The 21,963-nt window shown below is 41.9% G+C and overlaps 2 protein-coding genes across 2 annotated transcripts; one reads left to right on the top strand and one right to left on the bottom strand.

Moving 5' to 3' along the window:
* Window positions 1-8,436: 8,436 nt before the first annotated feature.
* dlx4b (distal-less homeobox 4b) lies at window positions 8,437-12,200 on the top strand. Its single transcript, XM_047608380.1, has 3 exons — window positions 8,437-9,058; window positions 9,956-10,149; window positions 11,600-12,200. The coding sequence occupies exons 1-3, from the start codon at window positions 8,737-8,739 to the stop codon at window positions 11,852-11,854; spliced, it is 771 nt and encodes a 256-aa protein (XP_047464336.1). The 5' UTR covers window positions 8,437-8,736; the 3' UTR covers window positions 11,855-12,200.
* Window positions 12,201-17,798: 5,598 nt separating this feature from the next.
* On the bottom strand, window positions 17,799-20,566 carry dlx3b (distal-less homeobox 3b). The gene is made up of 3 exons (XM_047608108.1): window positions 20,031-20,566; window positions 19,070-19,254; window positions 17,799-18,774 (listed from the first exon to the last, which is right to left on the bottom strand). Exons 1-3 carry the CDS (start codon window positions 20,365-20,367, stop codon window positions 18,460-18,462), a joined length of 837 nt encoding a protein of 278 aa, XP_047464064.1. The 5' UTR covers window positions 20,368-20,566; the 3' UTR covers window positions 17,799-18,459.
* Between the last annotated feature and the right edge of the window lie 1,397 nt (window positions 20,567-21,963).

Raw genomic sequence — 21,963 nt, forward strand, 5'->3', positions numbered from 1 at the left:
ACAAAAAGCAGACGTTTGAACTCAAATCATTAAGAAAATAAACAGTGGCCCAAAGCCAGGAACGGTGTAATGCTTTTACAGATGGGACGAGAACCTCTGTTTCCCTGCTCTGGCTGGCAACAGCTGCTGGATTGTCTGCGCCTTGACTCAGGTATGGAGCCAATCTGAAGGCCAGGAGGGTTTTAACCCCAATCTTCTCTCTCTCGTCTCACAGCCTGGCACACATGAGCTGCGCAGCTGCACTTCCCATTGATCTACTGGGATGCCTGGATGGCTGGCTGGAGGGAGATAGATTGGAGGGGAAATGGCTTAATTGTCCACACTCTCACTGCTGGAATGCAAATAACCCTCCACCACTGGCCTCCACCATGAAGGAGAGCCCACGTTGAGGAACCGAGGTCCTACTGATTAGGATGAGGGGTGAAAAAAAATAAAAAAGAAAGAATACTGACTCACATCCATGCTACTTTTCACTGTGTTGTCACGGCGGTATCACAAGACATTACTTTTTTTTTTCATCAATACACTCTCTGTCGTGTTCTTTTTTATTATCATTGATATAATTGCACTCTCTGCGCCGATACACCGTTCGACGGGCAGTCAGAAGCGAAACAGAAAGACAGGTGAAGGGTCATGACTCACGCAGAACCGGGCGAGAGATGAAAGAGTTAAATGGCGAGGCGTATGTATCCTGCCTGACTTTGATCTCTGCCTCAGGTAGCTCTTTCACAGCCATCAATCTTGGCCCGGGAGCTGATGGGAGGCTGCTCCCTCTGAGAACGGGCTTGCTCAGACTCACACTGTCTCCTTGTCTTGACAGAGCGGTGGCACGACATGTCAGACAACTACAAAACGCCACAAAAAGTCCGCAACAACCCCCCCCCAAGCGGTTTCTCCTTTAATTTTCCACTCGGTCTAGTTGTGTTTATCAACCCGGTTTTTAGTACTTTTTTTTATTTTTTATTATTATTTATCAAATGTAACAGGTGATGGGAGGGTGGCGAGGATGCATGCCGGGTAGGTTAAGGGAAGGTGTGTTTCGGTTCAGTGAGGTTTGAAGGTTTGAAGATGAAATGAACAAGTTTCTTTGATGTTTTTTTTTTTTTTTGGCAGGCTTCAGGCAGGCAGGCAGCCACTGACAATCTGATGATCAGGGAGCGCGGGCCTTATTGAATCCCCGGCCCAGCCTGGCCCCAGTTGTCTCGCCCTCCAGTAACAAACGCTTTAATATGACAAGGTTAAACACCCGAAGCACCGCAGCAAATGGCACAATGAAGCCAGGGTCAGGGGAGCGACGGGCGGATTACTAGTTTACCACAACTGCTCACTTATTTATGGTTGTTTTACACGACAGATCTCCTCTCCCTTTGTAAATGCAATCTAGAGGAAAACAATGTGTAATTAAAACAGCTATTAAAGCTGCAATAATCTTCATATCATTTGATGTGCACTTAAACTTAAACAGAGAATCATTAGCAGCTGTGGAGATTTACAACCTCCTTAAACCCTTGAATTTATCATTTTGGTTCACTCCCACTGCTTTTTTCTCTCCCGCTAAATACATTTAATGAATTCACTCCACCACCAAATCGTCTGATGGAAAAAAAAAACATTTGCAATTAGCTAGCGAAGCATCTAGCAGCGGAGGCTAAATATAGAGCTAAAAGTGAAGGTTATAATGCTTACCGTCGTCTTATGGACACGTGCGTTACTCTAAATGAGTGCCAGTGATTCTCCATGTACTGTGATGCTATTTGCTAACAAGTTCATTACGCTAACTAGCTAAAATCTAATAATATATCAATGCAGTGTACACTGCTTTCCTCAAGTGATTATTTAATTCATTCATCCTCCTGCACTGTTTTAATTACAATAACTTGAATCCTGAAAAGAAAATACTTTGGAGGTGTCAGTGATGTGGGGGTAAAAAAGAAGGCAGAAAATATTTCTAATAGTATTTTTTTTTTTATTATTATCATTATTGCGCCACATAATTAAAGATATTATCTCTAAGCCTGCTTTGACTCAGCTATTGTTTGTATAATAATACGCACTCAGAGAGGCCAAGACATCTGTCACCGTTGGCTGTATATTGCTTCACACAATCATTTCTTTCAGAGGGGCCGAACACCTCTTGTGCTCTTTATCGTTGTATACTTCAGAGTTTTGATGCCACACGAACAAAAACAATAGGATTTCTTACTGACACATTTGTGTTCATTTAAAAAAATAAAATAAAAATCCCACAAACCGTATATACGCCAAAAATATAAACATTAATATCGCCATATATCTCAATATCGTTTTTCCCTGTTCGTCTCTGAGAGGGGCTGTCATTTGATCGGCAGCGCGGTGCTGCGGGGCCATTGTGTCCTATTGTAGGTCACAATGGAACTTAACACTTGACAGAGCTGGGGCTTGTTGTCAGGAGCTGAACTTGATCCTGTCATGTTGTTCCCATTGAAGAGCTACAAAGAAAGGGCTTTGACCTCACGGCTGTGAAAGCTCCATATGGAGCCAAATATTAATTCTCTACATGACGGATATCTATAGGAGATGCACTGCAGGTGTTTTTTTGCTGTGCTGGGCTGGAAACCTGTTCTGGCATATAGGTTGCACGAGGAACTTTCATAACACGTTTTTTTAATTGGAGATAATGGTGGAAGCTTCTCGCTGAACCTGGAAAACCAGATGACCCAGCCTGCTGCCCACACGGATGTCCCACCCTCCCGGGTTGGCTGTCCCCGTCTCCATCATCTCATCTCTGGTATTTCGAACTGACGCCTGCCTCTCTCCGTGTTGCCCTGTAGTCCACAAAATGGGTTCACGTTACCAGAGGGGCAGGTAACTTCATATGGATAATCCTCAGACCTGGTAAACCGGTCTTTAACAGACCTAGTGTCTATGCCTGGCAACTCTGGGCCATGTGTCACTGTGTGTTGATTGGGTGTGCATGTGTGACTCCTCTGGGTAAATTATACTCAGGTATATTAAGTATTTCCACCTCCGGCTGTCAGCTCATCTGCTCTCAACAGAGAGAAAAAACAAAACAAAACAAAACAAAACAGAAAACCATTAGAAATTCACTTGTAAAATGATTTTCCTCATCTAAGCATCTGCATCTTATTAAACCTGTGGGCCGCCATAGTGACTTTATGAGCGTTATGAATCTTTTTATTGTTTCTGGAGGAGATTGATGGCCTGAAGACACTGTCTGTGCAGTTTTCATACTTTTTATTTTCTTCACAAAAGGCCTTAGTAGAGGTTTTTTGAAATACTGCCGGAATGCAACATCAGATGTCTCCTCGGAAGCTTCCAAAGACAGTTCGCAAACTCAGCAGCCTTGAGATGCTACCCGTGTCAGCTGTTTTTGACCTCCCTCGACGTCCATCTCAGCCACAGTCAGAATTCTCACACGGAGACATCTCTGTCCTCCGCCACCCTCTCGTCTCCACCTCAGATCCGTGCCAGCTCCGAGCTTTTGTTTTTCTACCCGCCTCTCCCCCTGGTACTGGGGCAAGATTTACAGTGGAAAAATATAGTATATTTTTTCCCCCCATGTTGAGCTGGTGAGTCTGGAATGTGTGTTTGGGCAAGATTTTGCGAGGAGTGTGAAAAAACAACAGAGCTGTAAACAGGAGGGTAGACCCAGACTGGCTTCTTTGTTCCAGATGTGGAGCAGGCGCGCTCTGTGAGTGCAGCTCCAACCAAACCGTGAGCTGTAACCCAACACACTGCCACTGCTGTCCCACTGCCTGTCCATCAGCTGGCCTCTCGCTGCTGCATTCGGCACAGACAGGTTTGCTGCCTGATTCTGCAGGATTTTCAAAGTGAGTAAACTGTGAGGGTGTTTTGTGTGTGCCAGCGCCCACAATCCCAATTGGAACCAAATGCGCATTTGAGCCGCAGTGTGGACGGTTTGAAAAAAAAAAAAAAAAGTATAATTTAGACATATGACCGCCGCTCTGTACAAATGAAGCCATTTAAATCAGAGACCCCGTGTGACACCGAGCTCGGGTTGCACCCTGAGTGGCTTATGGGTATTACGGTTAACGGACTCCAGACGCTTTTCTCTCTTCTTTTCGCCGACTTGCCAAGGCCTCGATATTCAACCAATCAATTAAAAGTTTAAGTCTAAGCGTCAGTGCCGATGCTGCTGTCATCCGCTGTCTGGCAACAATTATGCCAGTGATGGATTCAACGCTCGGGCCAAAAAAACACACACACTCCGCCATTTCCCACGCAGCATTATTCACTCCGAGTCACTTTAGTTTTTGGAGTTAATTGTGGCCTTTTTCTTTTAATTACGACTTCCATTAATCTATTTTTCTTTTGTTGTAGTTACTTTTACGTTTATTTTATTTATCTATTATTTTATCTATTCCACACCTGAAGGGATGGAATTCATAGTACGTGTCTTCGTACTAATTAAATTGTCTCATTAAATAGGCCAGTTAATTTTAATTAATTGTAATTCCGCATTAAAAACGTGATTTGCTTTCGAACTTTCGAAATAGCTATTTAGGACATCGAAAAAAAAAACAAATACAAAAAATTTACAAAAATAAATACAAAAATAAATTTAAATAACGTGCAGTAAAAAAAAACTTTGTTGTGCATATTTATTATTAGACATAGATGCAGAGAGAAATACAGGTTAAATATTTATAGCTTAAATGATTTGAATTACACAACATTATTTTACTGTCATTTTAACTCTTGCTGCAACAATAATCAATGTAATCCATCAATCATTCATCAGTTTAATCAAAAGTAAAATAATTTAAAGGTATTATCAGGGATAAGTCCTTTTTCAAGCACATAAAAATGTATTTTAACATTTTAATTATATATTCAAAGGCCAAAACTAATTTTAATTTATACATACACTTCCTCAAATGCAATCATTTGAAGAAGAAATGGTTTATATGGTTTATTTAAGGTTTACCAATTTGTAAAGTAGGAAATTAAATAAACAAATATAATTTAAATGAATGCATTTACAACAAAATACAAAAATACTACTTGCACCATGTTCATTTGTATGCACAGGGAACGATTTCATCTAAATGTAAAACCAGTAAATTAGTCTTCCATTATATTACAGGTGCACAGTTCATGCAGAATTAAATATTAATCAGAATGAAGAGGCTCCTTTCTTTATTTAGTCAGATGACCCAGCATGTAAACATTAGGCCTCCATGTGCCAGTCTTGAGTGATGTTGATCGTGCGCCTTGTGAACTCTCTGGGCCCTCAGCTGCTGCTGCCAGAAAGGCCAAAACACATCACCAGCAACGCGGCTGCACTTGAGGAATGAGACTCTGGCCGTGCAGATATTAGCGTTTCTGTGTGAAGGCGCCCGGAGGAGAGATTAGGCCGTTCATCCTCTGCACTGCTCCGGCTCCTCCTTGGCTCCCTTCTCTCTCCTGAGGCACAAAACAGTCACAGAAAAATGTCAGTCCCATTGTTTGCATTGGCTTTGTTAATGCAAAAGGGATTGGGACGCGGCTGTCCTGTTCAGTGGAAGGTGTTTCAGTGACAGGCACCTTCTTATTTTTACACGACAGCAAAGAGGGGAAGCATTGGATCTGTGTGGACGCGGCACCGACTTCAGCGTGCGCCCTTTAAACTCTGATAACTACATCTCGTTTAAGTCTTTCAGCGGATGTTTGCCAGTCTTTAAAACACATTTTCACATTTCTTACTTGCACTTCGATGCACGTCTGGTTGGACAGTTGTGTCCAATACCACCTCAGCTTCGCCCCCCCGTCACATTGTGCTGGTAAAATTGGACATGTGGGCCTGTATTCGCGCCTATTATGTGGTGAGCTGGGCCTATGATAATAAATCCTTGCATCCTGTCAGGGTTGCGGACTGTCAGTCTGAGTCAGGGCCTCCGCTCGGCCCCACTAACAGAGGGATACTTGTACAACATGACATACCAGCGGGGAAGATCACAGCAGCAGCAGTTGCCTGAGAATATGCTTTTGGTTTGTACACAAAGAATGCTGTTACTCTGCATTGGAGCGGCCTGATTGACAAACTCGACCGGTGTGTGTGTGTGTGTGTGTGTGTGTGTGTGTGTGTGTGTGTGTGTGTGTGTGTGTGTGTGTGTGTGTGTGTGTGTGAAAAAGATGTCAAACACACCTCTGCGGATGTATGCTCATGCGTGCTGCACGGCAAACTAGACGCCAGTAAGTCTGGGCTGCATTCAGGAGTGTGACTGTTTTTAACACCATCCCTTTGCGTGTATTAATAGAGCCAGGACGAGGACCCATCCCTGCTCTATGACCGCAGGGCTCGCCTTTGTTCTTCACCCATAATACAGACATAATTACAAGCCTTTAAAGAGCCTCCTCGCCTTGCTTTCTCTCTCCCACTCTGCCTTCACACACCTCTCGTGCCCACACCTTCCCTGTGACACATCTCATCCCGGACTTGGTCTTCTGCGTTCAGATGCATGTGCCGTACATGCCCATGGGCCTCTGTGTTTTCGAGGCCTCGCAGGCGGCGTTCATCCGTCAAAGAGTGAACACCGTGAACCTGAAGGTCACCCCGTGTTGTTGTTTTCCTCATCATAACACATCAACACTGAACGCAGCCCCTGCTCCTTAGCAGAATCAATCTCTGCCCTGCAACTGCAGACACCGTCTTGCGCCAGTAACACCAATGATATCATTCTAAATTATAAGAAATTTCCTAATAGGTTTGGCCGCAGCGCTGCATTCTTCAGTGAAATAATTTCCCAGCGACGATTTACAGCTGCGAGGCCTCATGTGTTAGGTCTGAAGCTGTTGCCCACAATATAAAACTGCAGCCTCTCTCTCTTTTTTTTGTGTGTTTTTATTGTGACTGTAATTTTTACTATGATAATAATTTGTGGCTTCGCTCTGGCTGGCTGCTCGGCCGAGGCCTGTGGGGAATCGGGAAGGAGTCCAGCCCCCAGCAGGCCTTTAATGCTTCTGGATTCCCAGTAGTTGCAGACAGAGTAGGACATGACCAAAATGACGGGGTTGGACAGCAGCTCAGCACCACACTCAACCCACCAAACACCCTCTTTATACTTATACCACTGCAGTGTGTGTGTGATTTAACTGAGATGAGAAGTGAAATCATGCTGGTGACTATCAGATTGTGTATTTTTTTTTTTTTTTTAAATAAATAAATAAAAAACACAGCCTCAGTGCCAGCAGTAGTTTCACCACCGTTCTCCATGCTGGTCCAGAGTGAGTCAGTACCAGTCAGGGCAGAATATAACAGCACAGTAAGTCTCTGAGCTAGTGGCCACACTTCTCTACCCACTTCCCACTGATATCCACACACACCTGGTGAACTTTGCTGACTTTGCAGTGTACACCACAATTCTGCCCTCTTTTGGCAAGTTTTTCCTATTTAATAACCCTAATGTTTAGTTATTAATAACATGAGCGACACGTGGGCCGAGTATTTCTGTTTCTGAAATGAAACATCCTTTAGGATTCTTCTTTTTTTTTGGTTTTTCATTTCTAGTTTAGATCAGGAAAATATTTATCTTTCACATTTTGTGAAAACACGATGTTAAAGCTTTTGTCCCATTTTTATTTTCAGAAATGTGTCACTGAACATTTCTAGATTTTGCACCTTTTATAATCTAACTTTTGATTAGGTGCAAATTCAAATTCTTAAGCTATGACTGAGGAGTACTGACGACGAGACGTAAAATGTGTAGTTCTCTTGGTGTAACAAGCCATAAATCAGGTGTGCACCTAGTCTTAACAACCCCCCTTCTGTGAGAGCTAAAATATTGCAATAGAGGGCCTGCTGTCGAATTAAAAGAAGCAAATTTCCAAATATAAAAATACAGGTTCCTCGGGATGATCCTCTTTTCATTAACAAATGCCACAGGAAAAAAAAAAATCTTTTAGGACATTGTTGTTCTCTAGAAATAAACTTACTAATGAAATTTATAAACAGGTAATTTCTAATAAACGTAGGGAGTCTGTTCAGATCTTAAACTGTTATTAAATGACGTTAATTAAAACTATTTCGGAAAGAAAGAAATTTGAAAACGGCACCAGCATGTGAGTCATAAACCTAATAAATCTACCATTTACTCTGATCGTTAATTATCTTTATAAAATAGAGTTTTTCGTATATTGTGGCTAATAAATGCATGAATTCTTAATTGGAGAAATAAACATTTTGATTTGAAATGAGATTTTTTGTTTGTTTGTTTTTTTCCAGGTAGAGTTTTCTGTCGTTTTCTGTTATTTTCTATTGTTTAACACCGCATTTCCTTTCCGATATATTTTGCATATTTCACTGAATCATATTTCTACCTGACCACTTTGTATTTATTTCATAATCTCTGGAAGGAGGCGCCTCATGGTGCAGAGCCGCGTTCTCTATCACATGTTAATGAAGTTAATGGTGGAGCTCCAGTGACAGCCGGCAGCTGAAGACCAATCACAGAGCTCGTAGATGGAAGGCAGTATGTTTGAGACTATGCAGGCAGGAGGTGTTTGAAGAACCATGTCAGCTCCTCTGGTGATGTAAAGAAGGATCCCTTTCGCTTTTATTTTTATTCTTCCAAACACTGGAGATCATGTGAATTCTAACTTACTACTTCGGAGATTTTTTTAAACGAACGATGCGTTGGACTTAAGTGTGGATTTTTTCCCAGGTTTTCATCGCTGTCCGACAGAACTCATGAAACCCTCTTCAGAGCGACGGTTTATGGACTCCCGTTTTAGCTAATGATGTCTGTGGGTTTCATGCCTGACAGTCTGAATGGCTCGGATCCCTCCAAATCTGCCTTTCTGGAATTTAGCCATGGACATCCGGCGCATCAGCAGCACTCTCCCGGACTCTCTCATATTTACCCCGTCCATGGCTTGCACGCTGCTGGGCATTCCCAGCACGAAAGTCCTTTTCCCGGCAACACGTCCTACGGCCGCTCTTTGGGCTACGCCTACCCAGGCGCGATGAACCCTCATCCCCCGTCTGCTTACATGCCCTACCAGCACAGCAATCACAGCAACAGCAGCAGTTTGGCCCACAGCAGATTAGAGCAGACAGGTATGTTAGAGAGTCAAAGTGAGGAGGGCAAAACTGTTCATTAATGGCTATAAAATTGATTTGTCACTGTGCGTAATTACGCCCGTGGCGCGTTTTTTGTTTTTTTGTTTTTTTTTCTTGCTGGCAAAAATAATTAATTTCAAGCTTCGCACAAATAAATTGAGTGTTTGTTTCACATAAAAATGTATGACGGCCGATGTTTAATGAGCACTGGCGTGAGCGAGATTATTCTCACTGAATCACTAATGTACAAATAAGGTCAACGATTAAACTACCACGTCTTTTGGGGGGATGCTGGCTTTACCACTACTTGCGTTATACAATGAAGGCAGATGGTGCCATTAAATTTATTGACCATAATTTTCTGTGGGTAATTCCAATTATAGCCTGGGCCTACCCCAGGAACTAGTTTTTGCCCTCATTGTTAGTGCACATTACAACCCCATCCCATGTGTACTTACTGGAAAGCTGTGAAAACTCAAAGTATTCTTTGTCGTTTAAGTGTGACGATATTTTCACCCACGAGACTTAGAGTCTGCTCCCTGAAATATTACAGCTAATCTTAGGACTAATTTAAGTGGTGGTCATGTGATTAACATTTTCACAAAATAAAGTTGTGGGATAATTTATTTAATTTTAGGCCCCAGTGCTTTTATGTTGGGTCGGTCAGCTGCAGTGTTAACCCACTTAATTTCCACTAAATTAAGTGAACAAATGAATTTTGAATATGCAAAATCTAACCATACATTCGTCTGATCCTGTTTCTACTTCAGCGCTCTCATCTTGTTTGCAATTACGAATTTGTTTGCCTGTGGGAACTTGGTGTTTGTCTTGACGTGCACCTCGATGATAGACAGCCTCCACTTAAATGCTTCTGTTCCCTGTTTCACCTACAAGACCGCGACAGGTCCACTGTGATTGAAAGCAGGGACCTTCGACTAAATGGCAAGGGGAAGAAACTCCGGAAGCCTCGGACCATCTACTCCAGCCTGCAGCTGCAGGCTCTGCACCAGCGCTTCCAGCAGACCCAGTACCTGGCCTTACCGGAGCGCGCTGACTTGGCGGCGAAGCTGGGGCTCACCCAGACTCAGGTGGGCCTTCAATGCATCTTGAGTGGGTCAGGGTCGACGATGCGTGCACTGTATTATCTTATTATTAATAAAGTTGCAACTAAACAACCTTCAACCCTCAAACACCACCAACATTAAGAATTTTAGTGGCTCATTGAATTTCCTAATATTTAAATTTCTCACGTCCATTTGACTCACAGCACAGTGAAGAAAAATCTAAGTGATAGAGGCTGTTGTTGGTTATTTACCTGCGGTTGAAAGGGAAACCTCTTATTTGCACCATTATCGAGGATCACGTAGCTTCTGCACCTCAAATGAAAAGTAACTTTGTTGGTCAATCCTTTAATGCATGCCTTATTTACTGTACTTAATACCGTGGCCATATTTCATTTGTCAAACGTGGTTCTTGAAGTAGTCTTTGTGAATAGAGTTACAGAGCAGTTACGATATTATCAAAGGGAAAAAACAAATGCCACTGCAGGTCTGCAGAAGTAAGGATTGCCAGCTGCTTTCAAGGGGTTATTTGTTTATTTTATTTATCTCCGCGGTAGCAATTTCTCTTAGCTTCTTCGTCAGGTTTTATATGCTTTAACCTAAGACGATGAACTCGATAGATTGATGATTCCTTTATACACATAAACACGCAAAACAGGCGCACACGCACCATGGCCCGTAAACCTAGTGAGCGCGCACTTTGGAGGCAATCAAGTGCACTTGTCAGTGACAAGTAATCATTATCAAATGGGCAAAAAAATGAGGCCTTTAGACGTCGACTCGCTTTTTATTTCTCTCTGCTTTCATCGCGGAAATTGCCGAGTTTCAAAATAAGAGATAAACAATGGAACGAAATCCTCTCTGTCAGTGCCGCCTCCTGCGCTTCAATCTCAATCCCTCAACACTTCTCCCAGCAATTGCCTTTCGTGTTACTGTTACTGCTCAGATGTTCATCTGGTTCTTTGATCTCGTTTTATGAATATTCACACCATTGTTATAGCGTTATGTGTGTCGCCATCTTGATTTGAACCAGAAGAAATTTCTCTGGCCTACCACAGCGCTCTTGGAGATCTTTATTTTTTTATTTTTTTATTTATTTTTACAATACTCTCAGTGTCGGTTTGTTGCTGTCACACTCACGCACCGCTGGACTTATAAAACAGCGAACAATAAGAGAGCTCAGTTTTAATGGGTTATAAGTGCCACTCAGACGTGAGGCTGCATAGCCAATATTGCGCCAAGGGTAGGCCTGGGATTTATAAAAAACAACACAAAAGAATGTTATTAGGAGTTTTCCCTTTTTATTGTTCACAACATTAATTTCAGGGCAATTATGATTAAAAGTGTTTTGACTTTAATTGGGGGCGATATGCTAATAAAAATAAGTCACTGGCAGCAATAATTGCATTATATGACTTCTGACTGCCAACCACAATGACAGTTATGTGCATTTTCCTTTGTCTTCTTTTACTTTTAGGTGAAAATATGGTTTCAAAATAAGCGCTCCAAGTATAAAAAGATCATGAAGCATGGCAGCGGATCAGAGGGAGAACATCTCCACGGCACCAGCTCGCTGTCTCCCTGCTCGCCCGCGTTGCCTCAGCTATGGGAGGTCTCCATGGCGAACAAAGGAGCCCCAGTGCACCCGAACAATTACATGAACAGTTTCGGCCACTGGTATCCGAACCACCACCCTCACCAGGACGCGATGCCCAGGCCTCAGATGATGTGAGTGGATTGTTTTTGGTGTTCGCAGGCCGGTTGCTTGGCCTTTATGAGGCGCACGTCAGCCTACACTAAACCATTTGAGGCCTCCTTTCAGAACTGAACTGAGTTTGAAAGCGTGTTTATCAGACCTTCTTCACTGTATTTCGTGTGCGTTTTGAATCCAGTTTTTACTGCAAAATTCAACCAGGCATCAAATTGTTGTTGTTGTAGTTGTTGTTGTTTTTTTTTTTTTTTTTTTGTTTTTTTTTTTTTTTTTTAGGTTTCTTATGTCGCTGCAACCTCTGTTGCGCGACCTCTCTGAACTGTGTGTGTTTGATAAGACATTCTGGATAAAAGAGCTTTAAGAAATATATGTTGTGTGCATTTGGTTTATTTTGGTGTGCTTTGCACAAACAGCAGACCGCTCAACTTACGTGGTTGCGATTAATAATGTACCACGCTCGTTTATTTTGCTGCTTTATCAGTGAAATACTTTCACTGTAAAATAATTCTTCATTCTTCATCCAGCCGTGACAGAGCCGCGGACTACTTAAATAAATCTAGATTCCGGACTAGGCCCCGATAAACAAACGCCTGTTCTGGATCCCTGGGTTAAATACAGTCTGTACTTACTGTAATAGACATCATTTTATTAAGCACTACAGCTGAGCGACCTCCTCAAGATCATCAGCTGTATTTTCTTTATCAACACTCCTGCGCTGCCATTGATGAAAACCTGCAACTCTGCTTGTAGTCAAGCTTTGTGAAATGACGGGGATTGGGGGGAAAAATCGCCGTTTTACTTTGCACGTTTTAATATGATTAAGTTGAATCGAAATTCAAGATAATAAGTCTTACTTAGAGTAAAAACATAATTTCAGGCAGGGTGAAACAAAGGGAAGCATAGTATCACCTTTACGCACGATACTTCAACTTTTACGCACGGGATGGCGTGTCTCTTTCCAATGGTTTCTTTGAAACTGGAATTGAAATCCATCATTACAGCATTTCAATCTCTCTCTCTCTCTCTCTCTCTCTCTCTCTCTCTCCCTCTCTCTCTCTCTCTCTCTCTCTATGATTTTTTAAAATATTTGTTAAGCATATGTTTTTACATTTTCCACTTTCTGTGGAATAACCTTATGTATTAATTAATTTATTTTACACCTAAAGTCGACATTTCATCGTCTTTTAAAGAAGGTTAAGAACATCTGAGGCAACATTTTTTCTTTTTTTTTTCTTTGGTGAAGAAGAACATGCCGTGAGGAGAACAGAGAGAGCCAGAGCTTTAACAATATTTACCGTCTTCTCCACTGAGTGAAACAGCAAACATAATAACGTGATAAATGGCTGTGCTGTCCTTCCGATAAACTGCGCCTGATTTATAGTCGTTTGCACTGATTTGCTCATTCTAGTGCCCATACTGTCTAAATAAAGACAATTACTTATTTATATCCTTGCAAACATACTTCGCCGCAGTCTGGGCGGAGTGGGCTCTTGATTAAATGGAGAGCTGATCTCAGATTAATGGAGCTGTGCGGTGCGTTAAAGAAACATCCAGTGACTTCTTTTTATCGTTTTCATTCATCACGCTGCTGTCTGGCAAACATTAGACACCACTGGTATGATGTCACACTCCCAAAGAGGAAAAATAAGAAATCAAACGTGCAGTTTTCCAGGTGATATTTATCCTGTATTATTGCAGCTAGGAAGCACTTCAGTAACAATATTTCCGCATCATTATAAGAGCTCATTTTAAAGGGTTCATCACATGCTTTAGCAGAGATGTTCCTAACTCAATGCAGCAAGCTGGCATATCGGTTAAATCGAAGGGAAATCAACTCCAATAATGCGCTTCTCTCAGTTAGCTCTTGATAAACCTGTAGTTTTCAGCATATAACACACCATTTAATCACAGCCGCACACTGATGCATTCAGAACCCGCATTGAAGCTCACCAAGCCTCCAGGAGCCTCAGTCAAACAGCTTGCGTTCAGCCCTTACCTAGTCAGAGAAGTGCAGTCTTGTTCGGGACGTCTCAAGCCTTCGAGGGTGTCTCTGTGAAGAACAAAGCCACATCAGATCCCTGTGTTTTCACTCCTCCGAGCTGAAATTCTCACATAACGAGACACATTGTGTTACACTAACATCTCCTTCTTTATATATATATACACCCTCGTGCCCTTTTCCTCATTCCTGATCATTATGTGCCTTGTTAAACACGCGGGCCCAGGGAAGAAGAGGCGAGCATTGCTGAACCAAGTGACGGGACATCAGGGAAAATTATAGGCAATTTCACATCTCCAGATTAGAATAATGGCTTGTGGAGTTGGACAGAGAAGAGTAGGACCTTTCAAACGGGGACCAATTATCATGCAGGCAGATTGAAAGGAAAGTGAAAAGGCTCTTCGTGTAATAGACAAGCTAAGAGGAGGGGATGGAAGGCTGCGAAATGGGTTGAGGCTTAATGATAAAGGCAAGTCTGACTGTATCAGTGATGTGGATGTTCGGGGTTATCAAATACGAGGTGTCTGATGGGTTTTAATTGCAGGATAGCAATAAGAGGGAAAATAGCTTGTTATTAAATCCCGGTTGCTTTGAATGGGCAAACGGCAAAGCAGGTCTCTGGGGTGATTATTGTTATTAACTTGAATGATCTGACATCTCGGGTAATTGTGAGCAGTTTCCCTGTTAGGGAGAGCGAATGCGTCGAGGAGAGCTCGACTTCATTTTGGGACACGGTGTGCACACACACTCACTGGAGGGACTAAAAGATGGAACACAGTCTGACAGGCAGAGAGGCACGCACGTAAACACACACGTGCTAGATTCACAGAACGGCAGAAATGCAAAAACACATTTCTGTTTGAATTATAGTCTTTTGTGGCATTTACCCTTTTAAAACACATGCTTACATGCGGCAGTTCTAGTTTTTAGGTCAAGGTAAGCTGCATAAAGGGTGAGGCTTTATCAAGCTGTGATGACTGGCAGTGAAGCATCAGCACACAACGCAGCCCTGCCCAACCAAGCCCTGCCCAGCCCTGCCTTGGCCTGAGGTCGGCCAGGGTTCACGAGTCCACAGCTGTCAAGATGCCTTTCTCCCTTCATTTCTTCGGAGTTTACACCAAAATGGGGAGCGTGAGTGATCCGAATGCTGCAGAGGCCCAACCCAGCCTGGGACTAAACGTCGGACAGCTGCTGGAAGTCTTTCCATGGATGCATTTCAGTTCCCGACCTCCACCTCAACCCATGATCTCCGCACCCCAGAGACAAGTGTTGACATCGCACTGTTGGTTGTTGCAGGGGGAACGAGGGGAGAAGGGTTACAGGGGCCTGGGCACCGACTCTATTTAGGGTGCTGTAATGCTGTGCCATGCAGGATCACATTCAAGTTCAACAGTTCACCTCCACCTCCACGGGTACTTACACTAGTTAATGTTTATGGATGACATATATGGACATGTCTAGCAGCCCACACACACACGGGGCAGTTTGCAGTGAACACACGTTTGTCTTCGGCACAAATGTTTCCCCTGACAGCCACAGCCGAGGGCCACACATGCTGAGGGAGCCACCAGAGGGAGGTCACATGTACTCTTGATGAGATTTCATTGATATTAAAAGGCAATAGTAATCACGCTGCTTCTGTCAAATCAGCACAGTGCACCGACATGATGACTGATGCCGTAGACAACTGGTGTTGAGTTCAGGGACATAAGCCAAAGAAGACATTAGGGAAATAGGATTAGGAGCTGTGACAAAGCTCGCTGTTTAGCAGAATTATCGGAGAATGTGTGTGAAGGTTTATGGAATAAATTAAACATCAGCTGTCAAAGAAAAATGCACTCACCGGGTTCATGGTAAACATGGCAAAAATATTGATTTAATTACAGTTCATTAACACTACCAAGTGTGAAATATTTAAAAATATTTTAGGAACAATCCTCAATACTGAAACCTAGAAGAATTACTTGCTAATAATAACAGTTCTGGAAATAATACACAATATTACTTTCTGTCTTTATTTCCCTGAAAGGTGTATATCGGCCAACATTATTATTATTAGATATGTGTGCTCATAATAATACAATAAAATCAGCATCTGTTGATTATAGATGAAAATATGCCAGGGAATTATTATTAATTATGTCAGGGAATTCTTTAATTATAATTACATTTTAATTGGATTTATTTTTAATATATAGGCCATATGCAGAGACGTTTCTTCAAATAGGTGAAGTGATAAATGCATTTCAGTGTAACGTTTTATTTCTTACGGCTTTATATCCATCTGATGTAATTCCACTTTAATAATAACGTTTTTTCTCCCTTTTTATTGCTGCATTTACAGTTTCCTTTTATGAAGTGTGTTGAGACGCACTCGTGATATTGCACTTTAAAATTGGACCAGACTAATGTGAACAAATATATATGCAACGTTTTTATGGAATAAAGTAACACCAGCTAACCTAACGTGATTTGACATTTAGTAGCGATAACAATAGACTTAATAACAGTAATTAGCCCTTTTCCCTAACATGCTTTTTTTTTATCCCAACAAATAAGAGAAATTATCCAATTTAAGAATATCTGAACTTTACGGCAGGCTGTGAGGCGTACTGACACCGACACAATGTTGCAATAAAGTTTGATACAGTAACACCTCCAGTACTAAGCGCATACCATTCCGTTTACTAAAAGCGGTAGAAAATGTTATAAAAACCACCAGAGGCGTGGGTGCATTTTCTCTCAGTGCGCCTTGGTGGTCCATGTGGCTAAGATCACCATTAGCGGTTTCTCCATCATGTAATTTTTTTTTTAATGCACCATATTTAATAACGCATGGTTTATGTAGCCAAAATGAGCTTATTGTCCATTTCCATTATTTGCTATATGACGTAGAGACAGTGCGTTTTTATTTTATTTTTTTTCGAGTGGGCCTCTTTGACAAGAATGATCAGAGTTCTTGTTTATCTATTAGCTAATTAATATCTCCAGGTTTCCTTTTAGTCGCAGTCGGCCCCCTCGAGTCTATTTCAACGCAGTTATCCTAATTAATAAAAACGTTTTGCGTTAAACTGTGGAAACTGTGTATTAGGTAAAAGTGCGTCATTAGATAAATTACACAACACGTGTTGAAACAAAAAAAATATATTTGGACTCTTGGATCTTTTTTCAAGAGAACTTGTTTGCCAAACGCAACAGAAGGGAACCCGGTGTCTAAAGTGAAGCGTTAAAAAAATACAAAGGGGTTGTGTTTTCTTGTACCTTCAGTTTTTGGCAGCGTTTCCATCCATCCTGCTGCGCGGGAGATCCCCCTCAGCAACAGACTTGCTTCCCCCCAACACACACAGCCACCCACGCCCACTTTCTCTCTTTCTCTCTGTCTCTCTCTCTCTCTCTCTCTCTCTCTCTCTCCTTCGTTATCTGGCATCAGAATCGTAATAAAACCGGAGTGACTCCAACATGTCTGCATCAGTGCGCACCACACGTCACACTACAATGTGGCTATTATCTAAGTGGAGTCTTTGCACTTTGGTCAGTGAGATTTTATTTATTTATTTATTTTATTTTTTTTTTGATGTTTAAGCTCTGATTCAGTCATTAAACTTTTAGTTTTCCCGTTAAATATCCAGTAAAATTTAAAATTAAAACAAAATAGTTTAAGTAACCTGTGAATGTCTGTCTTCATTGTAATACGCAAGAACACAGTGATATATTCTAATTCTTTAAATCGCTTCTAATCCCATAAAACCAAATTTACTCCAATCCACAGCTGATCTAAATAATGTACATGACTGACAATCCTTTTAAATTGATTTGAAAAAGAAAAAAAAAAGATGCAATCGCCTGTGTTTTCCTTCTATTTCTAGAGCTTTTTGGCCGCACATTTACTTATCTTCCCGCTTTCCCTTGCATCTCAAACATACGGCTGAACAACAGACGGTTTAGAAAAGGGCTAGACACACAACATGCAATTAACACCTTTATTCAGTTGACAGGAAGGCAACAAGTGGACTAATTACATGAATATAAAAAGGGGTTTTGAGAGCACCACAGTGCAGTCGTTCAGACAAATGATCATAGTGGTTCTGCATATAAACACATATTTACAGCCTTCGACAGTTTTTGTTTTTTTTTTTTTGTCTTTTTTTAAACAAATCTATATAAATATATGACCTGAGTTTTTTGTAAGGGCAAACCCACATGCATGATTTGAATGTAGCATGGATCACCCGCACAGTTTTTCTTGTCATTATTCGGTTTGTGGTTAGGCGACTTGTTTTCTTGAAAAAAAAAAAAAAAAAAAAAAAAAAAAAAAAAAAACTTTGCATTTTCATTTACAAAAGGAGTTAAGGAAATACAACAGAAGCGATAAATAATTTAAAAGAACAGGGAAAAAAAACACGCCAGATGTCCTTTAAATATGCTGCCAAAAGTGATTCGACATCCCTCATGTGCTTTGCGTATGGAACCCCATTTCTGGAACATTCTTGTTCATCCAAAAACAAAAACGACAGACGTTTCATTTCAGGCCTGCTCCCGGTCCAGTCAACATTTGCTCTGCAGAGTCATTGTGGAGAGACCTCGTTTGAGATAAACAACAGATTAGACGAATCTGTTCTGGAGTCTGTTAATAAACAGCTCCCACGCTTTGCTGTGGGACTGTGTGGTGCACGGTCCCCGGGTGCTGTAGGTGTGAACCCTGTTGGTACCAGTGGTTGTTATAATCCTCCAGATAAGGCGGCGAAGAGCTGTGCGTCGGCTGCGGCACTTGAGGTCTGCTGATCGGGGTGTTCTGAGGGGTGCTGTTCTCCCAGACTGCTGGGGAGGGCGGGGAGTTGCAGGCCATGGAGTCGCTGGCGTTGGGACTGTGCTCCAGGGGAACCTCGCCATTTTTGTACAGCTTCTTGAATTTAGATCTCCTGTTCTGGAACCAGATCTTGACCTGGGAAAAAAAGGGAGTGTGGACTTTAATTGCAATGCAAGATTAAAACGTTCTTTAAAATTAATATCAACACATAATTATTTCTAACCGCAAATAAATTAACAAAACTCAATTCTTGTTGAAAGCATTTTAATGTATCAACTTCTGCTTCTATAATCAAAGCTGTGCGTAATTACGCACCGTAGTATAATTACCAAGCGTACTGCTGGAAATATTTCGAAGCCCAAATTCACGTGAGTCTACAGTGTTGATCAGAATGGAAACATCAGGTGTCACAACGGCTCAGTCAGCTTACCTGTGTCTGAGTGAGGCCGAGCTGTGCCGCAAGCTCCGCTCTCTCGGGCAGGGCGAGGTACTGCGCTTTCTGGAAGCGCCGTTGGAGAGCAGCGAGTTGGTAGCTGGAGTAGATCGTCCTCGGCTTGCGAATCTTTTTCGGCTTTCCGTTCACCATGCGCACCTCAGGCTCTGGCTCTTCTTTCACTGCAAATGTGAACAAAAATAAAATAGAAGTAAACACAACTGACCGCAAACGTTGAGCGTAAAACCAAGCGCAAAACATTAAGGGTAAGGACATCAAAACGAAACTTCTAAGATTGCTCAAGTAATGCGGGAATTCTGTCCGCGTAAAAGGGTTTAAATTTATAATATTTTTATCACATTGAAGTAAACAAAAATTATCCGGAGTAAAAACGAAAGCAGGGAACCTTTGTAAAACACAACAAGACTCAAAAGGACGGTCTGAATTAAATTATTCAGACTAAATAATGTTGTCCAGATTTGACTTAAGGCCAAACTGACATTTTAGCAAGCCAGTGGTAACATTTAAAATGAATGGAGAGAATATTACTTCTTTGATGAAACCATCATTGTTTTATGGGCTCTAATTAATGTCTGGCTCCTTCACGACCATGCTGCTAAAACACAACATTAACAAAAGGCAGCAGGCTACCGCTGAGTAAATGTTGTCTTTACGTCTAAATATACGTCAATCGTATGGTCTTGCATTTACCTCTCTCAATTCTTAGACAACTTGTCTCCAAACGTTTAGCTCAAACTTAAAATTAAACATATAAATAATAAATAAATTGTGATGGTCCTGTTTTGTTTTATTTTTTTTTTATTTATTTATTTATTTTTTTACAAGATAGCAGTTGCCTCAACAAGTGACCATAAGTAAACAGTTCTACTCCTGGCGCAGACATCGTTATGCACACCTGAGATAAACCCCAATTTAACATGCGATTATCAACATTTACCTGAGCCCGGCGGCGAGGCCTGGAGGTGATCTCTGTTGTAATGTCCGTACTGTCTGTAGCTATTCGTGTAGGGGTATTCAGATTTGGTGGCGTACGCTCCAGCGGCTCCCATTCCGTTCAGATTAAACTGGTGGTGGTAAGAGTTCATGGGCTGTCCGTACGGCTGACTCTGATAGTATTCGTGATGGGCCGTCTGTCCGCTGTAGTAGCCCATGTCCGTCACCGAAGACTCGGGGAGCGTAGGAGAGTCCTTGGAGCTCGGGTGGCAACTCATAGATCCGGGAAGATCGGTCAAAATACTCGCAATCTTCTTCTCGTACGTCTGTCCGGCGCTCATGGTGATAGCAGCCCTCCAGAATAATGTGTTTTCTTTAAAGTCCACTGATGGATTGTTTTGCTGTGGAGTGTTCAAAGAGAAAATCGCAATAGAGAAGTGGTGTGTGCGCGCTCTTTGAACGCACGGGCTTGTATTGAGCCTATAGTCCACCGAAAGTCTTCAAGCTGCAGAAACTTGGTTGTGGCATTGCTCAGCGCCTGTGACACGGAGTTATAGAGAGCTGGGCTGGATGCTGCCCTCCCATTGGCTCCACTGTTTCCCCCCCTCCCTTGTGCTCCGGGCGAAGTCGTGGTGAAAGCCAGCCTTCAGCCATAAGCGCCATACCTCACCGCCGTGAGTTTTTTTCCCCCTTTAGATTTGCATTTACCTGTTCACTTGGTGAGCATGGTGTTCTGAAGGCCTTTGGGGACCGTCAGTCCAAAAACAACACTCGTCTCTACGGGCTGCACAGTGGCACCATAATGTTGCAACACAATAGCAGCAGGGAGCTTTTCCAAAGACTAATCCTGCAGCCAGACCGTCTCCTTGATGTTTTATGCAATGTTTTCTTAACAGTGCCTAGAGATCACACTTTATTCAGTCCATTGAAAGGCGGCCAGCCGGTCTCCCACCGACGCCCATTGTCATTCAAAGGTGCTGGCGGACAGTGAACTTTACGTAAAAGAGATAGAAGAGATAGGTAAAAGACTCATTCAGCTGATGCTGCTTGCGGGCAAATACCTCCACGCTGTTCGTGTTGTGAGTGTGTGTTTATGCAAATCCGATCTTGTTAGGAGATGAACTGTACCGTATAAATGTTTTCCCCTCTCAGTTAATTTGTAGATTTTTTTAAATAACATGATATACTACACAGCCTACATTGCACCCTCTCAATCTCTTATAACAAATAAAACGTGTCCATAGTAGTTTTTCCCTCCAGTTTGGTTGCCCTCTGTTGAAAGCACGGTGCACATCGCCCCCTGGTGTATTCATTTGTAAATGTAACTTTAATATTCGCCAGTCAAATAAATAATAAATACAGCTTTCCGCAGCTGAAGCTGTATAATAAACTGTATTTTGAAGCCCTTGGTCTTCCCCGTGAAATGAGCAGTTTGCAAACAATGTCCACATTTTTTTTTAAACGAAACTTTTATTTTTATAGTTTTCTTTAAAGCATTCATTTAGAGCCCGTCATGGCTGGTGCAATAGCGCCCTCTCTCGATTAAACGAAGTAACACGCAATTCAAAATAAATAAAATATTATATGAGGCAGAAAGCTGTTCAGATATAAAAGTTTTGCAATTAACAACAGCAGTTTCATTCACAATCCAAGTGTGTTTTATTTATAAAGCACCAAAGTGAACCAATAAGACATACATAATATCAAATCAAATCAAAATCAAATCAAACTTTATTTATAGAGCACCTTTCATGCATAGACATGCAACACAAAGTGCTTTACACACAAAAACAAAAACAAAAACACAGAAATTATAATTACAAGTACATAAATCAAAAACAATTACCCCCCACCCTCCATATTGTGAGTGTGCAGGTGTGTGTGTGTGCGCACACACACACACACACACCTGCAAACTCACAATACTGACAATAGGG

The sequence above is a fragment of the Mugil cephalus genome, chromosome 16, assembly GCF_022458985.1.
Source record: "Mugil cephalus isolate CIBA_MC_2020 chromosome 16, CIBA_Mcephalus_1.1, whole genome shotgun sequence".
Classification (NCBI taxonomy): Eukaryota; Metazoa; Chordata; class Actinopteri; order Mugiliformes; family Mugilidae; genus Mugil; species Mugil cephalus.

Bases quoted from the DNA above. Each gene is read 5' to 3' on its own strand.
- dlx3b (XM_047608108.1), bottom strand. From the start codon at position 20,367: ATGAGCGCCGGACAGACGTACGAGAAGAAGATTGCGAGTATTTTGACC. The intron at 19,255-20,030 runs GTAAATGTTGAT...TCACATTTGCAG, and splicing joins GGCCTCGCCGCCGGGCTCAG to TGAAAGAAGAGCCAGAGCCT. The intron at 18,775-19,069 runs GTAAGCTGACTG...TTTTTTTCCCAG, and splicing joins TCGGCCTCACTCAGACACAG to GTCAAGATCTGGTTCCAGAA.
- dlx4b (XM_047608380.1), top strand. From the start codon at position 8,737: ATGATGTCTGTGGGTTTCATGCCTGACAGTCTGAATGGCTCGGATCCC. The intron at 9,059-9,955 runs GTATGTTAGAGA...TTCACCTACAAG, and splicing joins CAGCAGATTAGAGCAGACAG to ACCGCGACAGGTCCACTGTG. The intron at 10,150-11,599 runs GTGGGCCTTCAA...TTTTACTTTTAG, and splicing joins TGGGGCTCACCCAGACTCAG to GTGAAAATATGGTTTCAAAA.